This window comes from Oryzias melastigma, linkage group LG19 (assembly GCF_002922805.2).
Source record: "Oryzias melastigma strain HK-1 linkage group LG19, ASM292280v2, whole genome shotgun sequence".
NCBI classification, from domain to species: Eukaryota; Metazoa; Chordata; class Actinopteri; order Beloniformes; family Adrianichthyidae; genus Oryzias; species Oryzias melastigma.
Window position 1 is genome coordinate 4,335,661 of NC_050530.1, and position 18,130 is coordinate 4,353,790.

General features: G+C 47.1%; 1 protein-coding gene across 3 annotated transcripts in view; it reads right to left on the bottom strand.

Annotated features, from left to right (window-relative positions):
* Positions 1–757: 757 nt before the first annotated feature.
* Positions 758–18,130, bottom strand: part of arhgap27l (Rho GTPase activating protein 27, like) — a 19,579-nt gene continuing 2,206 nt past the window's right edge. Inside the window, exons 2-22 of one of the 3 annotated variants that reach the window (XM_024284398.2) lie at positions 13,826–13,939; positions 12,664–13,619; positions 8,762–8,962; positions 7,718–7,828; positions 7,513–7,644; positions 6,741–6,809; positions 6,600–6,662; positions 6,481–6,528; positions 5,852–5,932; positions 5,553–5,618; positions 4,684–4,751; positions 4,517–4,604; positions 4,309–4,410; positions 3,625–3,723; positions 3,484–3,550; positions 3,148–3,264; positions 2,651–2,749; positions 2,473–2,550; positions 2,264–2,398; positions 1,519–1,624; positions 758–1,453 (exon numbers count right to left, since the gene is read on the bottom strand). In XM_024284398.2, the coding sequence (XP_024140166.1) occupies positions 1,276–1,453; positions 1,519–1,624; positions 2,264–2,398; positions 2,473–2,550; positions 2,651–2,749; positions 3,148–3,264; positions 3,484–3,550; positions 3,625–3,723; positions 4,309–4,410; positions 4,517–4,604; positions 4,684–4,751; positions 5,553–5,618; positions 5,852–5,932; positions 6,481–6,528; positions 6,600–6,662; positions 6,741–6,809; positions 7,513–7,644; positions 7,718–7,828; positions 8,762–8,962; positions 12,664–13,619; positions 13,826–13,856 (2,895 nt within the window). In that variant the 5' untranslated portion in view covers positions 13,857–13,939 and the 3' untranslated portion in view covers positions 758–1,275. Of the gene's footprint in view, positions 1,454–1,518; positions 1,625–2,263; positions 2,399–2,472; positions 2,551–2,650; positions 2,750–3,147; positions 3,265–3,483; positions 3,551–3,624; positions 3,724–4,308; positions 4,411–4,516; positions 4,605–4,683; positions 4,752–5,552; positions 5,619–5,851; positions 5,933–6,480; positions 6,529–6,599; positions 6,663–6,740; positions 6,810–7,512; positions 7,648–7,717; positions 7,829–8,761; positions 8,963–12,663; positions 13,620–13,825; positions 13,940–18,130 lie in introns of all 3 variants that reach the window. The other 2 variants (XM_024284397.2, XM_024284399.2) reach the window with 2 other exon arrangements.

Genomic DNA, 18,130 nt, shown 5'->3' on the forward strand with positions numbered 1-18,130 from the left:
TCAAAGAAGATCAAGACAGCAGCACGTCTGTTTATTTTCTAATAAAACCAGTTCCTTCTGTACACAAACGTGTCTTTGGCTGGAAGAAATGGAAGCACAATCTGAGGTAAGAGGGACAGAGGTTCCCTTCTGCCGGGGGAGGGGTTTGTTCTGTCCTCAGTGTGTGAAGAACATCTCAGTGTGTCAAGAACATCTGGAGACTGCCTCACAGTCCAGGAACATCCGGTCTGCAGTCACTCGGATGGCTCATGAAGGGTCACGTGTGAAGAAAGACTCACTGTGAAGATCCAGCAGCTGGGGGAGGACACGCCTCCCAGAAGCCCCGAAGACTTCAAACTTCAAACCTGAACCAGTGGGAAGGTCTGACCCAGCAGCAGGAAACCTTCAAACCCACAGCAGCAAAACATGATGGGGATCCGGTTTAATGAGACTCTGGAACTGATGGAACCACAAAGAGGTTCAGCTTCTGGAACTCTTCTGGTCCAGAAAATTCTCCTCAGAGATTCCACATCATGTTTGACTCTTTTACCAAACTGTCCTCAACTTCGTTGTTGAAGACTTTGGAGGGGTGTGCGTGGCTCCAGATACTGACGCTCAGCCGTGACAGTGGACGGCTCCACGCTGGAAGGGAAGTCCTTGGTCGGGTTCATTGCAGTCCGGAAGTCTCTGGAATCATGTTAGGACTCCGAGGTTCCACACAGAAAGTTGTCAGAAGTTTGTTTTCTGATTCTCAACAGAAAAAGTCAGAACAGTCACACTGTTTTCCAGAGGAGTTTCTTTAATAAACAAAAGTTTTTGTGTTTCGTTTGAGAAAAGCATCATAACGTACATTCATGTAGGAAAATAGTGTTTGTCTATGGAAGCAGAAGTACGTTTTGACCCAACAAAAGTCTACCTCCAACGATCATTTGGGATTAAATGAGGAGCCGCGCATATCTCACAGTTCCTCTGTGTTGTTACCATGACGATGTGGAGCTTCTTCAGAGATCTGCTTCTGTAAATCACTCTAAAAGTCCTGGCTAGAATAACAAAGAGCGCGAAGCAAAGAAACCAAGTCTGGTTCTGGATGGGTTTGCTTAGCCAGATGGATGGCGGCCACACTAACACATTACACAGACTTTTACTCTTTCATTCCCTTTTGTAGAAGGTTTCAGAGCTAACTTGTGATTTTAGTTGGTTCCAGTTTCAGGTTCTGGTTCTGGTTCTGAGGCAGGACAGTGGCAGAGCATTTCTCTGGTGGGAGGTTTGTTCTCCTGGCTCTGTGAGGTTCTGTTTTTAAATCTCAGAGAAAATGGTGCTGAATTCTCTGAGCAAGAGCTCCACGATCTGACTCTGGAACACCATGAAGACCGCCATGTTGGCAGACTCCGTCTGGGGCCACAGCAGCGTCGGTCCAAACACGATGGCGACGCTTTGAACTGACATCCTGTTTGAGTCTTTGTGCTCGATCACCCTGCAGACCAACGGACAGTCAGAGAGTGGCAGGAACCAGCGTTAAAGTGTGGACGGTCAACTCACCTGCAGAGATGTTTGCAGAGCAGCTCCATGGTGTTGTAGTTGGGCAGAGGCAGAGCGTGAACCAAGTCCTTCACGTAGGAAACTCTCTGGCTTTGTTCAGGAAGTTCTGCAGGAGACAAACGCAGCCTCGTCACAATTCTAATCCTCAGCACAGCGTCTGATAAAAAACTCGTCTGAAATGACGATCTGACATCAGAAACCTGATTCAAACATTTTCAGATTTTTCTCTCAAAGTTCAAACCCTCATAGAAAATCAGTACAGGATTATAGAACAGAACATGGTGATGAAATATCTGCAACAGGTGACATCACGAGGGGACATTTATTTTTGGTCAAGTGACGTGATGGCAGCTTTAATCCTTCAAAATAAGAGTATTGCTGGAGAGCTTAAAAGCTGAGAGGTTACTGCTATAGTTCATCTACAACAAGATCTACGTATGGTAGCTCTATGAAGACACGAGATGTCTAGGAACACTGAGAGGAAATTTGTTAACATGTTGAGGCATCATGTGTTGTGCTATTCCATTCCAGTGTTTGAGTTGTCATTATCTGTTAGTGTTTGTGTTGTCGTGTGTTACAGTGTTGTTTTGTTATTGTCATTTTTTACAGTGTTTGTTTTTTGTCTTTTGTTATACTGTTAGTGTTGTTGTCATGTGTTACAGTGTTTGTGTTGTTGTCCTTTGTCATGACTTTTGTGTTGTTGCTGTCATGGTTTTTGTGTTGTGGATGTGTTGTGTTCACTGACGGATCGCTGCGATGAATTTGTCGAAACAGCTGAAGGGGAACAGCGGCTCTGGAAGCTCCCGGAAGAATAGCTTCAGGGCTCCGGTGATGACATGGATCTCCTCCCACTGGCCGTCCTCCAGGTCCAGGTGTTCCTCTGCAGAGGATCACAGCGTGAATTCTGCTTTCTCTCAGTTCTGAGATCCTGTCTGAGGCTGGTGGTGTGTTTACCGTGGTCGGCTTTGTGCCGCAGTTTCTGGATCACGGCCAGGTTCCCGCTCACTCTGTAGATCCCGTCCACATCCAGACCTGAAGAAAATATAGAGGAGAGCTCAAGTGAAAGCAGCAAAGCATCATGGTCTTCCAGCAGGTCCAGTCTCCTCAGAACTTGAACCCTGCGGGCGCTCACCTCTCCTCTCCACGGCTCGGATGCACTTCTCCACAAACTTGGGGATGGTGGTGTTTTCCCGGTGGCACAGAGTGTCCAGGTGGCAGCCAAAGACGTTATCTGATGGACACGACAGAAATGAAGAGAAGGTTCTTCTTCAGTGAACACAGTTTGATTCTGCAGATGCTGCTGTGGTCTCAGTGAGGAGGATTCTGATCCGGTTTATCCACCTGCTCTATTATCAACGCTCACTCTTTAAGAAGACCAAGAGTCCAAACAGCATCTGCTGGGTTTACAGTGAGGACACCGTCAGACCACGACCTGACTTAGAACCGCTCTTCTGGAAGGGTCATCCTCATCAGAGGAAAAGTCATTTTTGTCCCGAGTCTTTTGACTGAACATTAGAGAGTAAAACAGGAAATGGGTTCCTGACCGCATATGGGGAAGTAGCAGTTCCTCATCACACCTGTAGGAGGAGCTGTGCTGGCTGTGAGCCTGCAGCTGTCAGAACTTCCTACCTCGGATGTAGCCTTTCTCTTTGACACTTTGCAGCGTTGGCCTCCTCTGTAGGAACCGTCGCAGTTTGGTCCGAACTTGCCTCTGCTCGGAGTCGGTGCCAGCAGAACTCTTGGTGGCTGCACAGCAAAAAGGTCCAGTTCATTCCAGAGGAATTTGGAAACGCTGATGTGAGCTCAGACATTCACCGTAACTTACAACAGGAAATCCTGCTCTGTTTCAGACACAATAATACTTTTATTTTGAAGTACATCGATGTTTATACTGATTCCTACAAAATAAATCCCAATTGAAAGGAGTGAGTAAAGACTGAGCAGCAGGTGGCGCCACAGACTCACAGGGTCTTTTCCTGTCCTCTCGGTCTGACGCCGACTCGTCCTCGTCCTCGCTCATGTGGCCTTTGTCCTGAAGCACGAGCAGAGTCTGAGGACTCGCAACTGCCTGTGTGTGTGGTTGTGTGTTTGTGTGTTGAATGTTACCAGCTGGTAGATGGTGTCGTGGATCACTTTAAACCAGTCAGAGATGATGCTCTCAGTGTCATACTGCACCAGGTACTCACATCCCTGACGAGTTTTCAACTTTAGACACACACAAACACACAATTACTGAGAGTGTCCTCTGCATCTGCACAGACTCTCAGGTTAATAACGATAAAACATTTGTACATCAGCCAAGTTAAAAACACAATAAAAGCAATAAACAGGATAAAAGGAAACGGTGGAAACAACCAGGAATATTAGAGTGTAAACAGAGGGGTTATGGGGGGGGGGTTTACTGGGAATTTGGACATCGATCCGAAACCAATCAGAATTGCCACTATCAGCTACAGCTGATGTTGATACCAATACCAATACTTTTGAAAGAAAGAAATGTTGTTTCAAAGAATTGTAAAAAATATATCCCATGACCCGGTGTCAAAGCCCCGAGCGACTACAGAGGAGAATCTTTAATCCTCTTCTTTGTGCCCCTTAATGACAACCTCCCTTTGCTGGAATGGGGGTGTCCCATCTGAAGGGTACCCTGAACCCAGCACCACCCAGACTGATGAAGCCACTTGGATGAGTGGGCAAACTTTTCTAGAGAGAAGTGTTTCATTCCAGGTGCCACAACACAACTACAAACATGGTAACCATGGAAACAAAGACCTGGGGGTGGTTGCTTACCTCTAGAACGTTCCTCTTGGAGGACTTATCTTTGGGGGCCCAACTGACTGAGGCTCCTCTGAGGTCAACAGTATATTCTGGAACAATCTGCGATGCTTTATTCTAGAGGAAGACAAGTTATGATCACCAAGGTCAACATCATCTTCATCATTAATCGTGATTCTGCTAGGTTGCTGTAAAACTTGAGGCTTGTAGGGAGGAGTCTGACCGTGTTTCCAGCTGGAGCAAATTTAGGGTCTTTGTGAAAAGTGAGGACCCCCCCATGGAGGACAGTCCACGACTGAGTCCAGTTTTTCCTGTCCAACAGGAACCGAACCATCTGTGAGCTTCATGAAAACTCCTCTGACAAACTCACCACCAAGGACACTCACTCACCTGATCTTCTTTCCATGATCCGCCACTTTGGTTTTATTGATGATTCCGGCTTTCTCCAGCAGGTGGGACTGCAGAGGGACCGACAGATCCGGTTAGGCTTAGTCTGGACTGAGACAACCCAGAAAGAACTGAAGCTACAGAGCTTCCTTCACCGTCTGCTTTAGCAGAGAAACCACTAGAGGATCCTTGATGAAAGGACGGACCGACACAATCCCACAATGCCTTGCAGTCACAGTATCAGAAGAGAAAGCTTTGAAGGATATGAGGACACGTATAAATGTCGTGCTGCTGCACGTTCCTGTTCTACATCCTCCAGTTCTATGGATGAACTCTTGTCCAAACAAACCGAAGTGACTGAAGCTTTTACGCTTCTTCATTCAAACAGACGGGCGTACAGGGTTACACGTTAGCATAACGCAGCAGAAACGACCCCCTCCCCGCTGTGTCTCCATGATGTTAGCAGCTCTAGCAGCAGCACAGACAATAAGCAACCAGAGCAAGAAGCTCTGCTGGTAAAGGAAAAGATTCTGGTTCTGCTGGTTTGGACCGGTCCCACACTGAAGGTGGTCGGGCCTTGGGTGAATGCAAGTGGGGATTTGGCAGAAGGTGGGGGGGGTTAGTGGACAGCACAGAGAAGCAGGACCCCCACGTTCCCCAGACTCAGACTTCATGGTTGGCTCAGTAAAACCTCAGACTTTTAGCCCCCCCCAGGAAGACAGAGGGTGGTTCTGTCGGTCTGGAACCACACAAACGTTCCACCAGAAAAACACAGCAGGTCTCCACATATGTTAGAGCAGAGGTTAGTAGCTGTCACTATGGAAACCATCTATCCCATTTGACTGAGATCCCAGCAGCCAATCAGAACATACGTGCAGCTGATGGGAGCCTGCGCTCTGACTGGACAGGTTCCTCTTGAGTTTGAATCGAGCATTGAGCTGAACAAGAAGGAAAAGGAATGAATGAATGAAGGAATGAATGAATGAAGGAATGAAGGAATGAAGGAATGATTGAATGAATAAACAAACGAATAAACGAACAAATGAACCAATGAATGAACGAATATATGAATGATCGATCAAACGAACGAATGAATCAACAAACAAACGATCGGACGAACAAACCAACCGACGTACACCTGAATGAACGAAGGTGAAGGATGGGACTCTACCTGCAGACCGTCAGGGGAGTGTCTCCTGCTCGTCACTTCTGTGATGTCTGAGGAGATCCTCCTGTGGCCGGCAGAGAACATCTGGAGGGGCAATAAGGGAAAAGTCATTAAACATGGAGTCATGGAGACTGCTGACCAGCCAAGTCGACCATTGGAGTCAGCAGCTCCCTGTTAATGGCTGCCTAACCTAAACTACCCAAAGAAAACAAATAAACAAAGCCTGCAAACTAAGACTACCAAGGTCCAACCCCAAACTAAAATGACTAAAACCAGCGGTCAAAGACTACTGAGGACAGAGAAGGTAAAAGAGAACAAAACAAACCAGCATCACACCAACTAAAACCCAACCAGCCCCTCAGCCTGCTGCTCTGCTCCCTCTTGTCTTGCTTAGGCCTCCTCTGACTTAAGCAGCCAATGAAGCCACATTGGCCACACCTGCCAGGTGAGCAGAAGAACTGGATGGAGAAAGGTCCAGCAGTAGCAGCAGGACGTAACAGCGTCTCTGAGACGATCCGTTCTGTTCACGTTGTTCTGCTACTCCTGAACTTCCTGAAAGCCTCCAGCTGATCCAAACCCACCTTTTTGATCAGGCTCAAAGTTAAGGTTTGCATTGTCTTCTAGTGCCTCACCTGCAGTGGTAACCCCTCCTCAGACACACCATTTCCCATCATGCTTTGCTGCAACACACAACAAGACGGTGTATAAATGAAGCCTGGGCAGCAGCATCTCATGCATGATGACCCGTCACCTCCTGCTGCCTCTGCTGGGTTCCTGGTTCCTTCTGCTCCTTCCGGTTCAGCTGAGCGCCAGGCTGCAGATGACAGGAGCACAATCGGAGGGTGAGAAGGAGGGTGGATCCACAAAATTCTGGACTTAGATCCTGCCGTACCAAGGTGAAAACCGCGTCGGTGTCGTCGGCGTGTTTGTCCACAGGGTAGTCCTGCGCCGGCAGCGGAGGCTTCAAAGGAGCAAACAGCAGTGACTTCAACAGAAAGTCCAGCAGATGACCTACTGATTGATCATTTATGTTCTTTGCTGGTTCTGATGCAACCCAGAAATGCTTTGAGAATTCTAAGGCTCAATTCTACGACGGTTTTAAGGTCATGAAGATGCAAACGTCCTGTAAGTATCGCTGAGGATCCAGACTGAAAGGCTTCCGGCTGTTGTTCAGCTTAGTCCTTTACATAGCTCGGCCTCCAGGGGGAGCTCCATGAGTATTGACATGTAAACTTCTGTTCCAGATGGTTTGGAGAGTCTGGATTTTCCAGAACAATCACCAGAACCTCCAGAAATATTTGCAGAGAACAAACTCTGGGTTTCTCTGAAGGATAGAGAAGACCCCCCCCCCCAGAAGACCTGAGCGTGTGACCCACATAGATCAGAGTTCTGATCATCATCTAAATTTGGACTTTTAGGTCACACCCCAAACACACCGTTTTCTAGCAGAAGCTGAGGACCGGGTCAGGTTTTTCAGGACCTGCCTCAGGGATTTTGGTGGGTTCAGTTGTTGTCCTAGCATGCCTTCACCTGCAGAGGGTGCTGTAAATCAGCCCCCTGAGAGTTGGAGTCTGGACCTGTCAGTGGGGATTTGGTGGGTCTGATGGTGTTTCTCTCATCATTCCTGCTCTTCAGGACACAGAGTTGTGGAGTTTGGGTTTTACCGGGCTGCTGTCTCTCCTGTTGGCCACACATGCTGGAGGGCAGGTCAGCGGTTTGTCCCAGGATGTGGCTCCAGTGCTGGGGTGGTAGTAGTACACTCTGCCAGAGGTTTGGTCCAGCAGCTGCTTCCAGACCTGCTGAGGACCAGGACATCAGAGCTCAGCTGTCACTCAAAGCCTGACGTGAGAGTTGGTGGGAGGAGCTTACCTCGGGCTGGTCCATGTCTGCGGTAGGCGGGGACGCCGGGATGGACCAGCGGCTCTCTTTGGTCCCAGGATGGTAGAAGAACTGCTGGCCACTGCTCTGGTCGGTGTGGACCTGTGCAAACCATCAATCATGGCTCACTGAGAACTGCTGCTGCTGGACCGGCTGAAAGGTCCCCCCTGAGTTTCAGAGGGCCTCTGGCAGAATCCAAACCTTCCCCTGGATCCAGTTTTCTGCCTGAGTCCCACTCCTGCTGGAATGCCTTTGAGCAAGGCAGCGAATGCAAGACGTCTCTTCAGAGTCCCCACTCACCTGAGCTGAGCTTCATCAAATTTTCATGTCATGACGTACTGAGAAACATGAGCTCTGACTGACTGATGAATGAAGCAAACGTTGGACCCACAATGTGCAGTTAGAACCCAGACTCAGAAATCCGTCATTTGTTTTCAGCTGAAACCAAGAAAGACGAGCGAATCCTCTGAAGATCTTTAGGCTCAGAAATCAGACTCAAAGAGAAATGTAAGAAAGCAGATCTTCTAGTGGTTCCTAAAACCTGCAGGACGGGATCTGAGACCACAGGATCTAAGAACGACTGAATCCTTGGAGATCAGAGACTTCTGTTCCTATTTGGTCTTTTTTAACCTGCATAAACATCAAAGCCAGCTGAGTCTTTAGCTCCAGATTGACTCCAAACAGGAGCGTTTTTATCAAACAGAAGCTCTGCTTTCATTGTTAGGGAAAACTTTCTTGTGGTTTTTATGAGACCAGATCTTGAAAAGGTTTTGTTGACTGGAATCGTGAGGAGGAAGTGAACTCAGAGACACAGAGGGCAGGTTTGATTCGGGACAAGACACCGCCTTTTCCTCTGAATTCATGTTTGAGTGAAACACGAGGAAAACACGTCACTTACAGTAATGTTCAGATGAAGCCCAGGTTCTGTTTTGTGGGTCTTTACTCCTCCTGAACACTGACTTCTTTTATCCCATAAGAAATCCTTTTTTGTCGTTTACGTTTTTTTAACTTCATGTGAAACCCCCCCTGGCTTACCTGCCATACTCCCTGTGGACTGCTGGGGGAGGAGGGGCTCATCATGCTGGAGGAGGAGCTTGAGGATAAATGGGTCAAACTTTCCGATGGGGGGAGGACTGCAGTGCAGACTGCAGAAGCCGAGCCCTCCGAGGGGGGCGTCTTCTTCATGGAGGGGACATTGGCATAGATGTGTGTGCTGGAGTCAGGCGAGTTGTGGTCCTACAGACAGGAAAGAGTCCAGCATCACGATGCAGCCGTCAGGATGTCAAAGGAAGAAGGAAAAAGGTCTGAAGTTCTGAAGGCTGCAGGTGAGAGGTATCATGGGAAAATAAAGATACTGAATGAAATGACTGAAGCAGGAATTTTACGGAGGGTTAATCAATATAAATTTCACACATGAATGTTTAGCAAAAGGGGGCGGAGCCTCCCTACAGACAAACCTGACAGATGAGAATTTGTTGTGTCAACATGTACATTATACAACTACATATCAAGTCACACACAAACATACAAACAAGAAAACACATTCCCCACATTTAGTATCCTCTCTGTGTGAAGGTGAACCGGTGCTATGTCTTCGGAGTTCAGGTGAGTGTCCGTGTTCAGGTAAACGCCATGTAGAGAATAAAACAATAAATAGAGCTTGTGCTCTAGTGTGAGGCGGCCACCTGGGAGTCCCACCGGACCAGGGGCCCCAAGACTAATCCGGCCCGCCTCCACGTTTGGACCGGCCCCCAAACACTATCAGAGACCCATTATTTATTTATTCATTTTTCATTATTGAGAGCCACATAGAACGTGACTTATTATTCTGCCTTTACATACTTTACATACTCTCTCTAATCCCCGTCAAATAGAACAGAATACAGAGTTCTCCCTCCACATTACAGTACTCCTGGTCTCAATGCGACCATGCAGATGCTTTTTTTTTACAGCGCACACTGTTCTGCGTCCTGATTGGTTGGAGACCTTGTCAATCTCCTCCGTGCATTCCTGCAGAAACGCTCAGTTCTTCAGACCCACATAAATCTGTGATCGTGATCAGATCTTTGTCTTTATTCTATAATCCTGGATTTAAAAATATCCAAGTCTGTCTGAGAAAAGTGGAGAATGTTCGTAGTGAGGAGTTTAACATCTATAATCCTAATTCGTGGGTTTCACCGTCACCAGTTATTTCTAGAATGTAGCTCCCCCAATAACCAGGAATTTTAGGTTTCACCTTTGGTTTGTTTCTCCAGGTGCTCATTTTATCAAGTTGTGTCTGAATTCTCTCGTTTTTGTCACACATGTCAGATCAATACTATCAGAGATCGTAAGAGTGCAGAGCGCGCTCGTGTGTGTTCAAAGCTCGTCACCGTGATCATCGCGATGAGGGAGTCAGAGCGGGAAGATGCAACACAAACAACTTAAACGATGAAAAAGAACAGAAATCTAGAATAATTTCACTGTTATTGATGAGAAGAAGACATCATTTAGAATCTGTAAGAAAAGAATTTCAAACAGAACCGAGTCCAGAACCGACCCATGTAAACGTGAGAACAGCTTTCTCCAGAACAGAGAAAATACTGACAGGAATCAGATTCACAAAGATGAGATATTTGGTATTTCTAAATGCAACCGTTACCATGACTACAATCCTTCTTTGTTTTCTTTTCATTATAATTAGTATTTTGGGTTGCAGTTGCAGTGTCATCAAAAGTTGAACAATAAAAGATTGTTTTTTGTTTTTATCATTTTTTGTACATTTTACCTGGTAGGAAAATAAAATATTTAACATATTTTACACTTAAAAGTATAAAAACATGTTTTTACATTAGTTATTCATTTTGTCCATGTGTTTATATAGTTATTAATAGGTTTTAAAACAACAACAAAACGACCTTAAGATCATCAGGATCACTGAGAAGATCTCGTGTGAGGAGCTGCAGGACTCCAACGCCTCAAAAGAACCACGACAGGAGAGGATTTCCTATTTAGTGGTTTACTGTTCGGAATGTTTTGGATTCATTTTCTCTGTGAAGATTAAAGACAGGGATTGTTAAAATATGATCATGTGTGGCTTTCTGGAAAAACATAATTGTTACATTTAGACACCCTGTAATTGTTTCAGTTTTTTGTTAGCCTACAAACCGACCCGGCCCCCCATCAGAGATTTAGACTGTTATGCGACCCTCATCAGAAAAAGTTTGGGGACCCCTGCAGTAGCCCTAAAAGTGGGGTCATCTGGACCCACAAGACAGTGCGCTGAACTTGTTTTTATCTTTGATTTCTGAGTTTCACTGATGTCCATGACAGACATAAAATCCTGTCCACCTTTGTCATGGAAGGATTCACACATCAGTATGTGGGCGGAGTCATCTGGACCCAAAGAGAGCAGAAGGGTTAGACCAGTGCCCACCTGAGAGTCCCACTAGACCAGTGCCCACCTGAGAGTCCCACTAGACCAGCGCCCACCTGAGAGTCCTAACAGGAAAAAGGAGTTCCCCTTTTCCCATTAACGAACATCCTGGTCCTCCTCATCGTAGCTCTCCCCCTATGTTCCTTCTACTCGTCACTTACAGGAGAGTTTCTGGTTATCCTACTGGCAGTCCAGCTCTGGTGAGTCATGTGATACTGGTGAGCCCGGATGAGAGGTTTGGTGTTTCTGCTCTGAATCTTTAATGGACTCTGGTTTAGGTTTAGTCTGCTCGGTTCTTCATCCTGACTCTTCCTAAAGTTCAAGTCAGCCTCAGACTAGTCATACAGTCATAGACCCGGTCCAACTCAAACACCGAGTTCTCTGTGTGTCCTGATCTGGACTCATTCCGAACTTCAGAGGTTCTGATCAATCAGCTCCCTCTCTGTTTGTTACAACACTCACATAAATAGAGCAACTTACTATCTAGACTGGAAAGACCCGTTCATGACATGAAGGCGTCAATTCAGACAGAAACTATTCTAATAGAGGATAAGAAGAAATGTTTCTACTTAAGGTGCTACGTCTGTTACAGCTGTTTTCACGATAAACACACTTTGTTCTCTCTAGATTTGACATAGTCTAATGTCTTACCTTTGTTGGAATATTGCTGACACATTCGTGGTGCAAATGTAACAAACACAGACATGCTGCTTTTGAGGGAGTTTAAGGCCTGAAATTCAACAGGAAGATCAGAGTTTAAGACTATGAAGATGACAGATTCCTGATCATGACAAAAACTCTCCATGGATCACATGATCACATGACCACTCTTCTCTGTGGTTTTAGTTCTATGATCTGAGAGTCACCACACTGCCCCCTGCTGTTACTCTGCAGGAACTGCAAATGCTCCTCAGCACTGTCGGTTCTGACCGACTGAACCTGACTCTTCTATACAAATGTTCTTTGTCAGAAATCAAAACCTTGACTTGAATGAAAGTGAAGCAGAGAATCACAACAGAACCACAATAGATCTGTAGAACCACAGAAAAAACCCTCAGAACAGCAACAGAACCAAAGAATTGTCATCCTACTTTGCATTCTGGGATTCTTGTAAAGGCCCTGAAGCTTCCATCAAAGTGCTGAATGAGTCAGAATACTTTCCTGCCTGACCCGGAGTGCATCCTGCCAGCTGTGGCATCACCGCATCCTGCTGACCTCATCACTTCCTGCTCTGACATCACAGCTGCCATAAACAGTTCTTCAGAAGTTCAGTTCTTCACTGCTTCCAGGTTTAAATGTCATGTTCAAAAAGATGTTCTACGAAAATAAATACGAAAGAAGTTCTGGACTGTAGAAGTCCAGGACTACAGAAGGTCAGGGACCAGCCTGAATGTGGGTCTAGACCAGGGGTGTCCAGTGTGAGCCCGCTCCATCTTCTGACCTACGCTGTCATGCATAAGCAGCTTGAAGCAAGATGACGTAGTTATGACAGGTATATGATCTGCGGTGTCAGCAGACTCACCTGTGTAGGTGGTGCAACAGGTGGAGCAGGTGTGACCCCAGGTGGAGCAGGTGTGACTCCAGCCCCATTCCTCTCAGTCAATGTGTTCAAGTCCAGGTTCAGGTCCTGGATGGACTCATAGATGTGGTTAGAGTCTTCCTCCTTGGATGACTCCTCTCCCTCTTTGCTGTCATCTGTGCTCGCCTCCTCCTCCAGAGGCTCCTCCTCCTCCAGAGGCTCCTCCCCCTCTAGCTCATTCATATTTTTATTTAGTTTGTCTGTGTTTTCAGAGGAAGAGGATGGTTTCTGGAGGCTGCTTAGTGGAGCATCTGCTGCTTTCGACTGGGTCTTAGGCCAAGCTGAAGACCGCGGGTCTGCAGGACTAAAGCTTGGCACTCTTGGTTTAGTGGGGTCCCCCTTGTCCTCCTCTTGCACTGGCAATGAGAGGGGAAGTTTTTTGCTGTCTGTTGCATTTGGAGTTTGGATGGCTCCTTTGGTTTTGGTTTCTGCAGATCCAGCAGGGTTGCTAGGATGCTTTGGGTCTTGGAGGTCCGGAGGGAATCCAAAGGTTGACATGCGGTTCTCGTTCTTCAGGCTCCTGGTGGAGGAGTCAGGTCTGAGGCGGATCATCACCTCATCTCCTTGCTTGCTTTTGGACCCACTCGTCTCTTCTAGAGGCTTTGGAATAGGGACAGGGACAGGAACCAAGACTGGAGCCACTGCTGAATGGCTGAGAACCACAGGTTCAGGACTGGGAGGATCAGTAAAGTCCAGAGGTGAGGGGATGTTGGCCGGCAATTCCTTGACATACTTGGCGGGAATGTAGAATGACTTGGAGCTTTGGTCATTCCGAACATGCCACCAGTGGTCGTTGGTTTTTGCCAGCAGGACATAGCGCTCATTGGGTTTGATGGAGACTGGAGTTCCGTCTCGGCCCTCATACTGGTATGCGAACTCCACCAGGACCAGACCAAGACCTGAAACAACAGATCCTGACTTCATTAAAACTACAAAAACAAAGTAACTGTTGAAGATCAAAGAGGCAGAGAGATGGAGAGCTCTGGTTCTGGGAGAATTCCTACCAGAACCCTCAACAAACACGTTTTTATGGAGCTAGACTCAAGGAAAGGACAAAGCAGACTGTTGTAGTAAAACCTCCAGTTCTGAGTGAAACAGAACCGACCTTTGCTGAGCATAGAAGGAGTCGCTGCCATTCTGATGCTCCTCAAAACCCCTTCCCCCCCAGGTGGATGGTTCTGGGGAGGGGCCAGTGGTTAGTTCACTTCCTCAGCTGCCTAGAAAAGGGTAGAGAGTGGGTTAATGAGGCCAATCTGAAGGTCCTGGCATGAGTCAGAACCTGAACCAAAGCAACCCCTCCCACCAACGCCAGCCTGAAGGTGATCCGCTCCGAAGTCTGAACATGTACCTGAGGGGGTCTCTCCTGCAGGCACACTTTATGACTGCAGCATGTGAATCATGCTAAATTGGGACTGCCATGGTGCAGAGGTAGAGTGGTCAACCTCTCATCAGAAGATCACAGGTTTGGTTCCTGCTCTATCCACCCATGTCTGGAAGTGTCCTTGGGCAAGACGCTGAACCCCCATTTCTCCAGGAGGTTGCAGGCTGGTGCCATCACGGTGTGAATGTGTTAATGGGACTGTGATTGGAAAGAACTTTGGGCCTTAAAGGTGGTCGTGAAGTGCTATATAGATATGCACCAATAACCATCAAGTCTGAGCCAGGTGAGCTTTGGTTCTGCCTTCTAGGTGTGTTCTATGGGTTTTTTTCAAGCAGAACAACAGCAGCTTTCTGGGTCGCAGTCCTGATCTACCACCTGCAGATCTGGCCACTCCCCCTATGGTGAAGCCTGAGCTTCACCATACCTCCGTTTTTGTCTCTTGGCATAAGCTGCTGTCAAAAACGAACCTGCAGAATTCTGACAGACTCCTCCCCCTGCAGAGTCTTCACACAGCTGCAGGCAAACCGAAACCTTCAGGAATGACAGCTGAGTTCATGTTGAAACAAGTCTGAGCTTCAACAACACACTCCCCAGCAGGCGCACGCCCCCCCCCATACCACCACAGACATGCCAGAGCTTCAGTCCGACTGCGACCCCAGTCCACCACAAACCAGCAGTGAGCTGGATCCAACTCTGACTCGTTTGATGTTAAAGACCCACTCACGTGAAAATGGTGTTTTTAAGGTGATATTTCTTTATTCAGATCATTGAGGATCAGGAGCAGAGGAAAAATACTGACTGAAAAGATATAGCAGATATGCAGCTGTGGAACAGTGGCTAGCACTCTCCCTCACAGTGAGAAGGCCCCGGTTCAAACCCCGACTGGGATCTTTTTCTGTGTGGAGTTAGCATGTTCTCCCCGTGCATGTGTGGGTTTTCTCCAGCCACTCTAACTTCGTCCTCCAGTGCAGAAACATGCGGCATAGGTTTACTGGTTGTTCTATAACGTCCTTAATGCATGACTGACTGTGTAACCATGCAGCTGACCGTGACCTGTCCAGGACGTATCCGACTTAGCCCAACAGTAGCCAGTACAGGCTCCAGCAACCCCATGATGAATTTCAAGCTCTCTGCTCCGCCCCATTCTGATGCATCCAATCACAGACTAATAGATCCATGAACGTCTTTGTTTTCCTGGTTTTAGATGGAATCTGGACACAAACGATATTGCTGCTGTTTTTGTTGCACCGTGATGTCATGTTGGGGGTGTGAGGCTGTAAGCTAGCAGACTATGTAAACAGATGGATGATGAGAAATTTGGAAGGGTTTACTACACACCACCAACTCAGTTCAAATGAAGTCCTGCTGCTCTGCAGAAACTATGTCCCAGACACAGGTTTTTGGTTTTGGCTGACAACTGCTTCATCATAACAAAAAGACGACTGGGAATGCTTAAAGAATAGACTGGAAGATGAACAGAGTGGGACTTACAGGAACTGCAGATTCATCCAGGTCCACACCTAGACCAGGAATCTCTCGTATCAGCACAGAAGAAGCTGAACTCTCAACTACATCAGATCAAAGTCTGGGGTAGAAAGCAGTCAATGGTTTCTCTTTTCCAAGAGCCGTTTAAAGCAAGAGAAGATCTTTGGAGACTTGTTCAATGCTGGACGGGACTCTGTGATGTCTGAGGACCATCCATCCATTTTCTAAACCGCTTTGTCCCTTTCAGGGTCATGGGGGGCCGAAGCCTAACCCGGCTACTGATGGGCGAAGACAGGATACACCTGGACAGGTCTCCAGTCTGTCGCAGAATCACAATCACAACCACACCTAGAGATCATTTAGATCAGGGGTCACCAGGTTGTGACCCCAAGGAGCTCACAAGCTGCTCGCAGGTCTCTTCTAAAAACAGCACAACTCACTTGTGAGCTGCATCTAAAATTCCCCTTTATCCTGTTGCTATTTTGTTTAAATTACATTTGCATTTACATAGATTAAAATATTGAAATGTCTTAAAAATATGTTGATGATTCATGAACTTTAGACAAGTGTAGGTGACCTCTGACCTACTCCAGTTCAAAGATCATTAATTTTGTTAAAAATGCTGCTAATGTGGTCATTAGTTCAAAATGTGATTTTTTTCTTAAATATTACATAATTGATAAACACGGTATAACAGTGAAAATGAGACATTTTTCCATGAAATGTAGGAGATTATCTGAAAAAGTAACAATTACTGAGATTAATAAAGTGCTGAATATTGATATTTGTTTCCTAGATTGTTGTCATTGTTGATAATTATGGTGAGAAATCAGTGCCTTCACAAAGAGGAGTATCACTATTGGTTATTAATAATATATAACTAAAGCTAAACTGAACAAATGGGTTATTTCAATCTGGTAGTCCTGCGTATGACTCAGTTCCATGAAGTAGCTCTCAAATTCTAAAAGGTCGGTGACCTCTGATCTGGAGTAACCGATGAACCTCTGAAGCATGTTTTTGGACGGTGGGAGGAGGCCGGAGAAAACCCGCACATGATCGGGGAGAACATGTAAACTCCTCACAGAAAGTTCCCCCTTCCTGATTCTGTTTAGGTCCCCTCCCAGGGCTCCAACCAGGACCTTCTGGGTGTGAGGAAAGAGTGCTAACCACTGCACCACAGTGCAGCTGAAGACTTCAAAAGAAAAGGAAGGAGAACTCCGCCCCTAAACAGATGTGAACTGATCCTTTTCTGACTGGATCTACAGACAAACGTTGGGAAAACTCTGCTCCTCAAACGGGTCATTACTGGGTCACACCATCCCCCCCCCACAGGAACACAAGGGAAAAAGGATCTTTTTTTTCCAGCCAGACAAACGAAGGAAGAAAAGTGTGTCAGGACCTTTGGAACAGGTCTGACTGGGCCGGGCGGACTGTGGCGACCCGGTTCTGTGAGCACTATGACCCGTTACTGATGTTCGGGTCTGCTGAGTTCTTGCTGTGAGCCTGCATATCATGGAGGACGTTCTGACCCGGTTGGTGATGGTCAGACGCTGATGAGGACTCAAGCACAGAACAATAGCAGGAGGCTGGCTCTGTTTGTGGAGGGAAACGCTGGCTCTTCCTGTCGGCTGAACGCCTCGCCCGTCCACGCCGCGCACGCCGCCCCCTCAGGGTGCCGCTGCGCTCCTTCCTGTGTTTGTGGAGGGACAATTGGAGGGGGGCAGGGGGTCTTACAGAGCTTCAAACTGGACTCTTATCTCCACCGCTTAGGAGCCTCACACCACAGACCCGAAGGCCCGCGGACTGAGGGGGGGGGGGGGGGTCAGATCAGGAACCAAACAAGCAACAGGACTCTGGTCAGACTTCCAGTTCCTGCAGTCGGAAAGTCCAGACGCTCAAGTGCAGTTAAGTGGAGAACCACAGACACACCTGCTCAGGTGTCTCAGGTATCAGAAACTGACTGGAATGCAGCCTTCCAACCCCCCCCCCTTCCCTGACTGTGTTTGTCTGTTGCTAAGCCCCTCCCACTCTGCTGGGCTGGTATGTAACACTAGGACAGACACACAAACACTCAGATGCACAGACAAATTCACAATGATACACCTGCACACTAATACAGTCTCACATACACAGATACACACACAATAACACTCATGGCTGTGGTGCAGTGGTAGGGCGGTTGACACTTGACTGCAGGATTGCGGGTTCAATTCAGCCTTGCCCGGCCATCTGTTGAAGTGTCCTTGGGCAAGACACTGAACCGCCAGTGTGTGAATGTGTGTGTGTGTGTGAAGCGCTTTGGGCCTTCAAAGGAAGGTACAAAGCGCTATACAAGTACACGCCATTTACGCCATTTCTTGCAACTTCAACGTTCGAGTTCCAATCAAGGAGATGTTGTTGCTGTTGTTGTTGCTGTTGCTGCTGTTGTTGTTGTTGTTGTTGTTGTTGCTTCTGTTGCTGCTGCTTTTGTTGTTGCTGTTGCTGTTGTTGTTGTTGTTGCTGCTGTTGCTGTTATTGTTGTTGTTGTTGTTGTTGCTGCTGTTG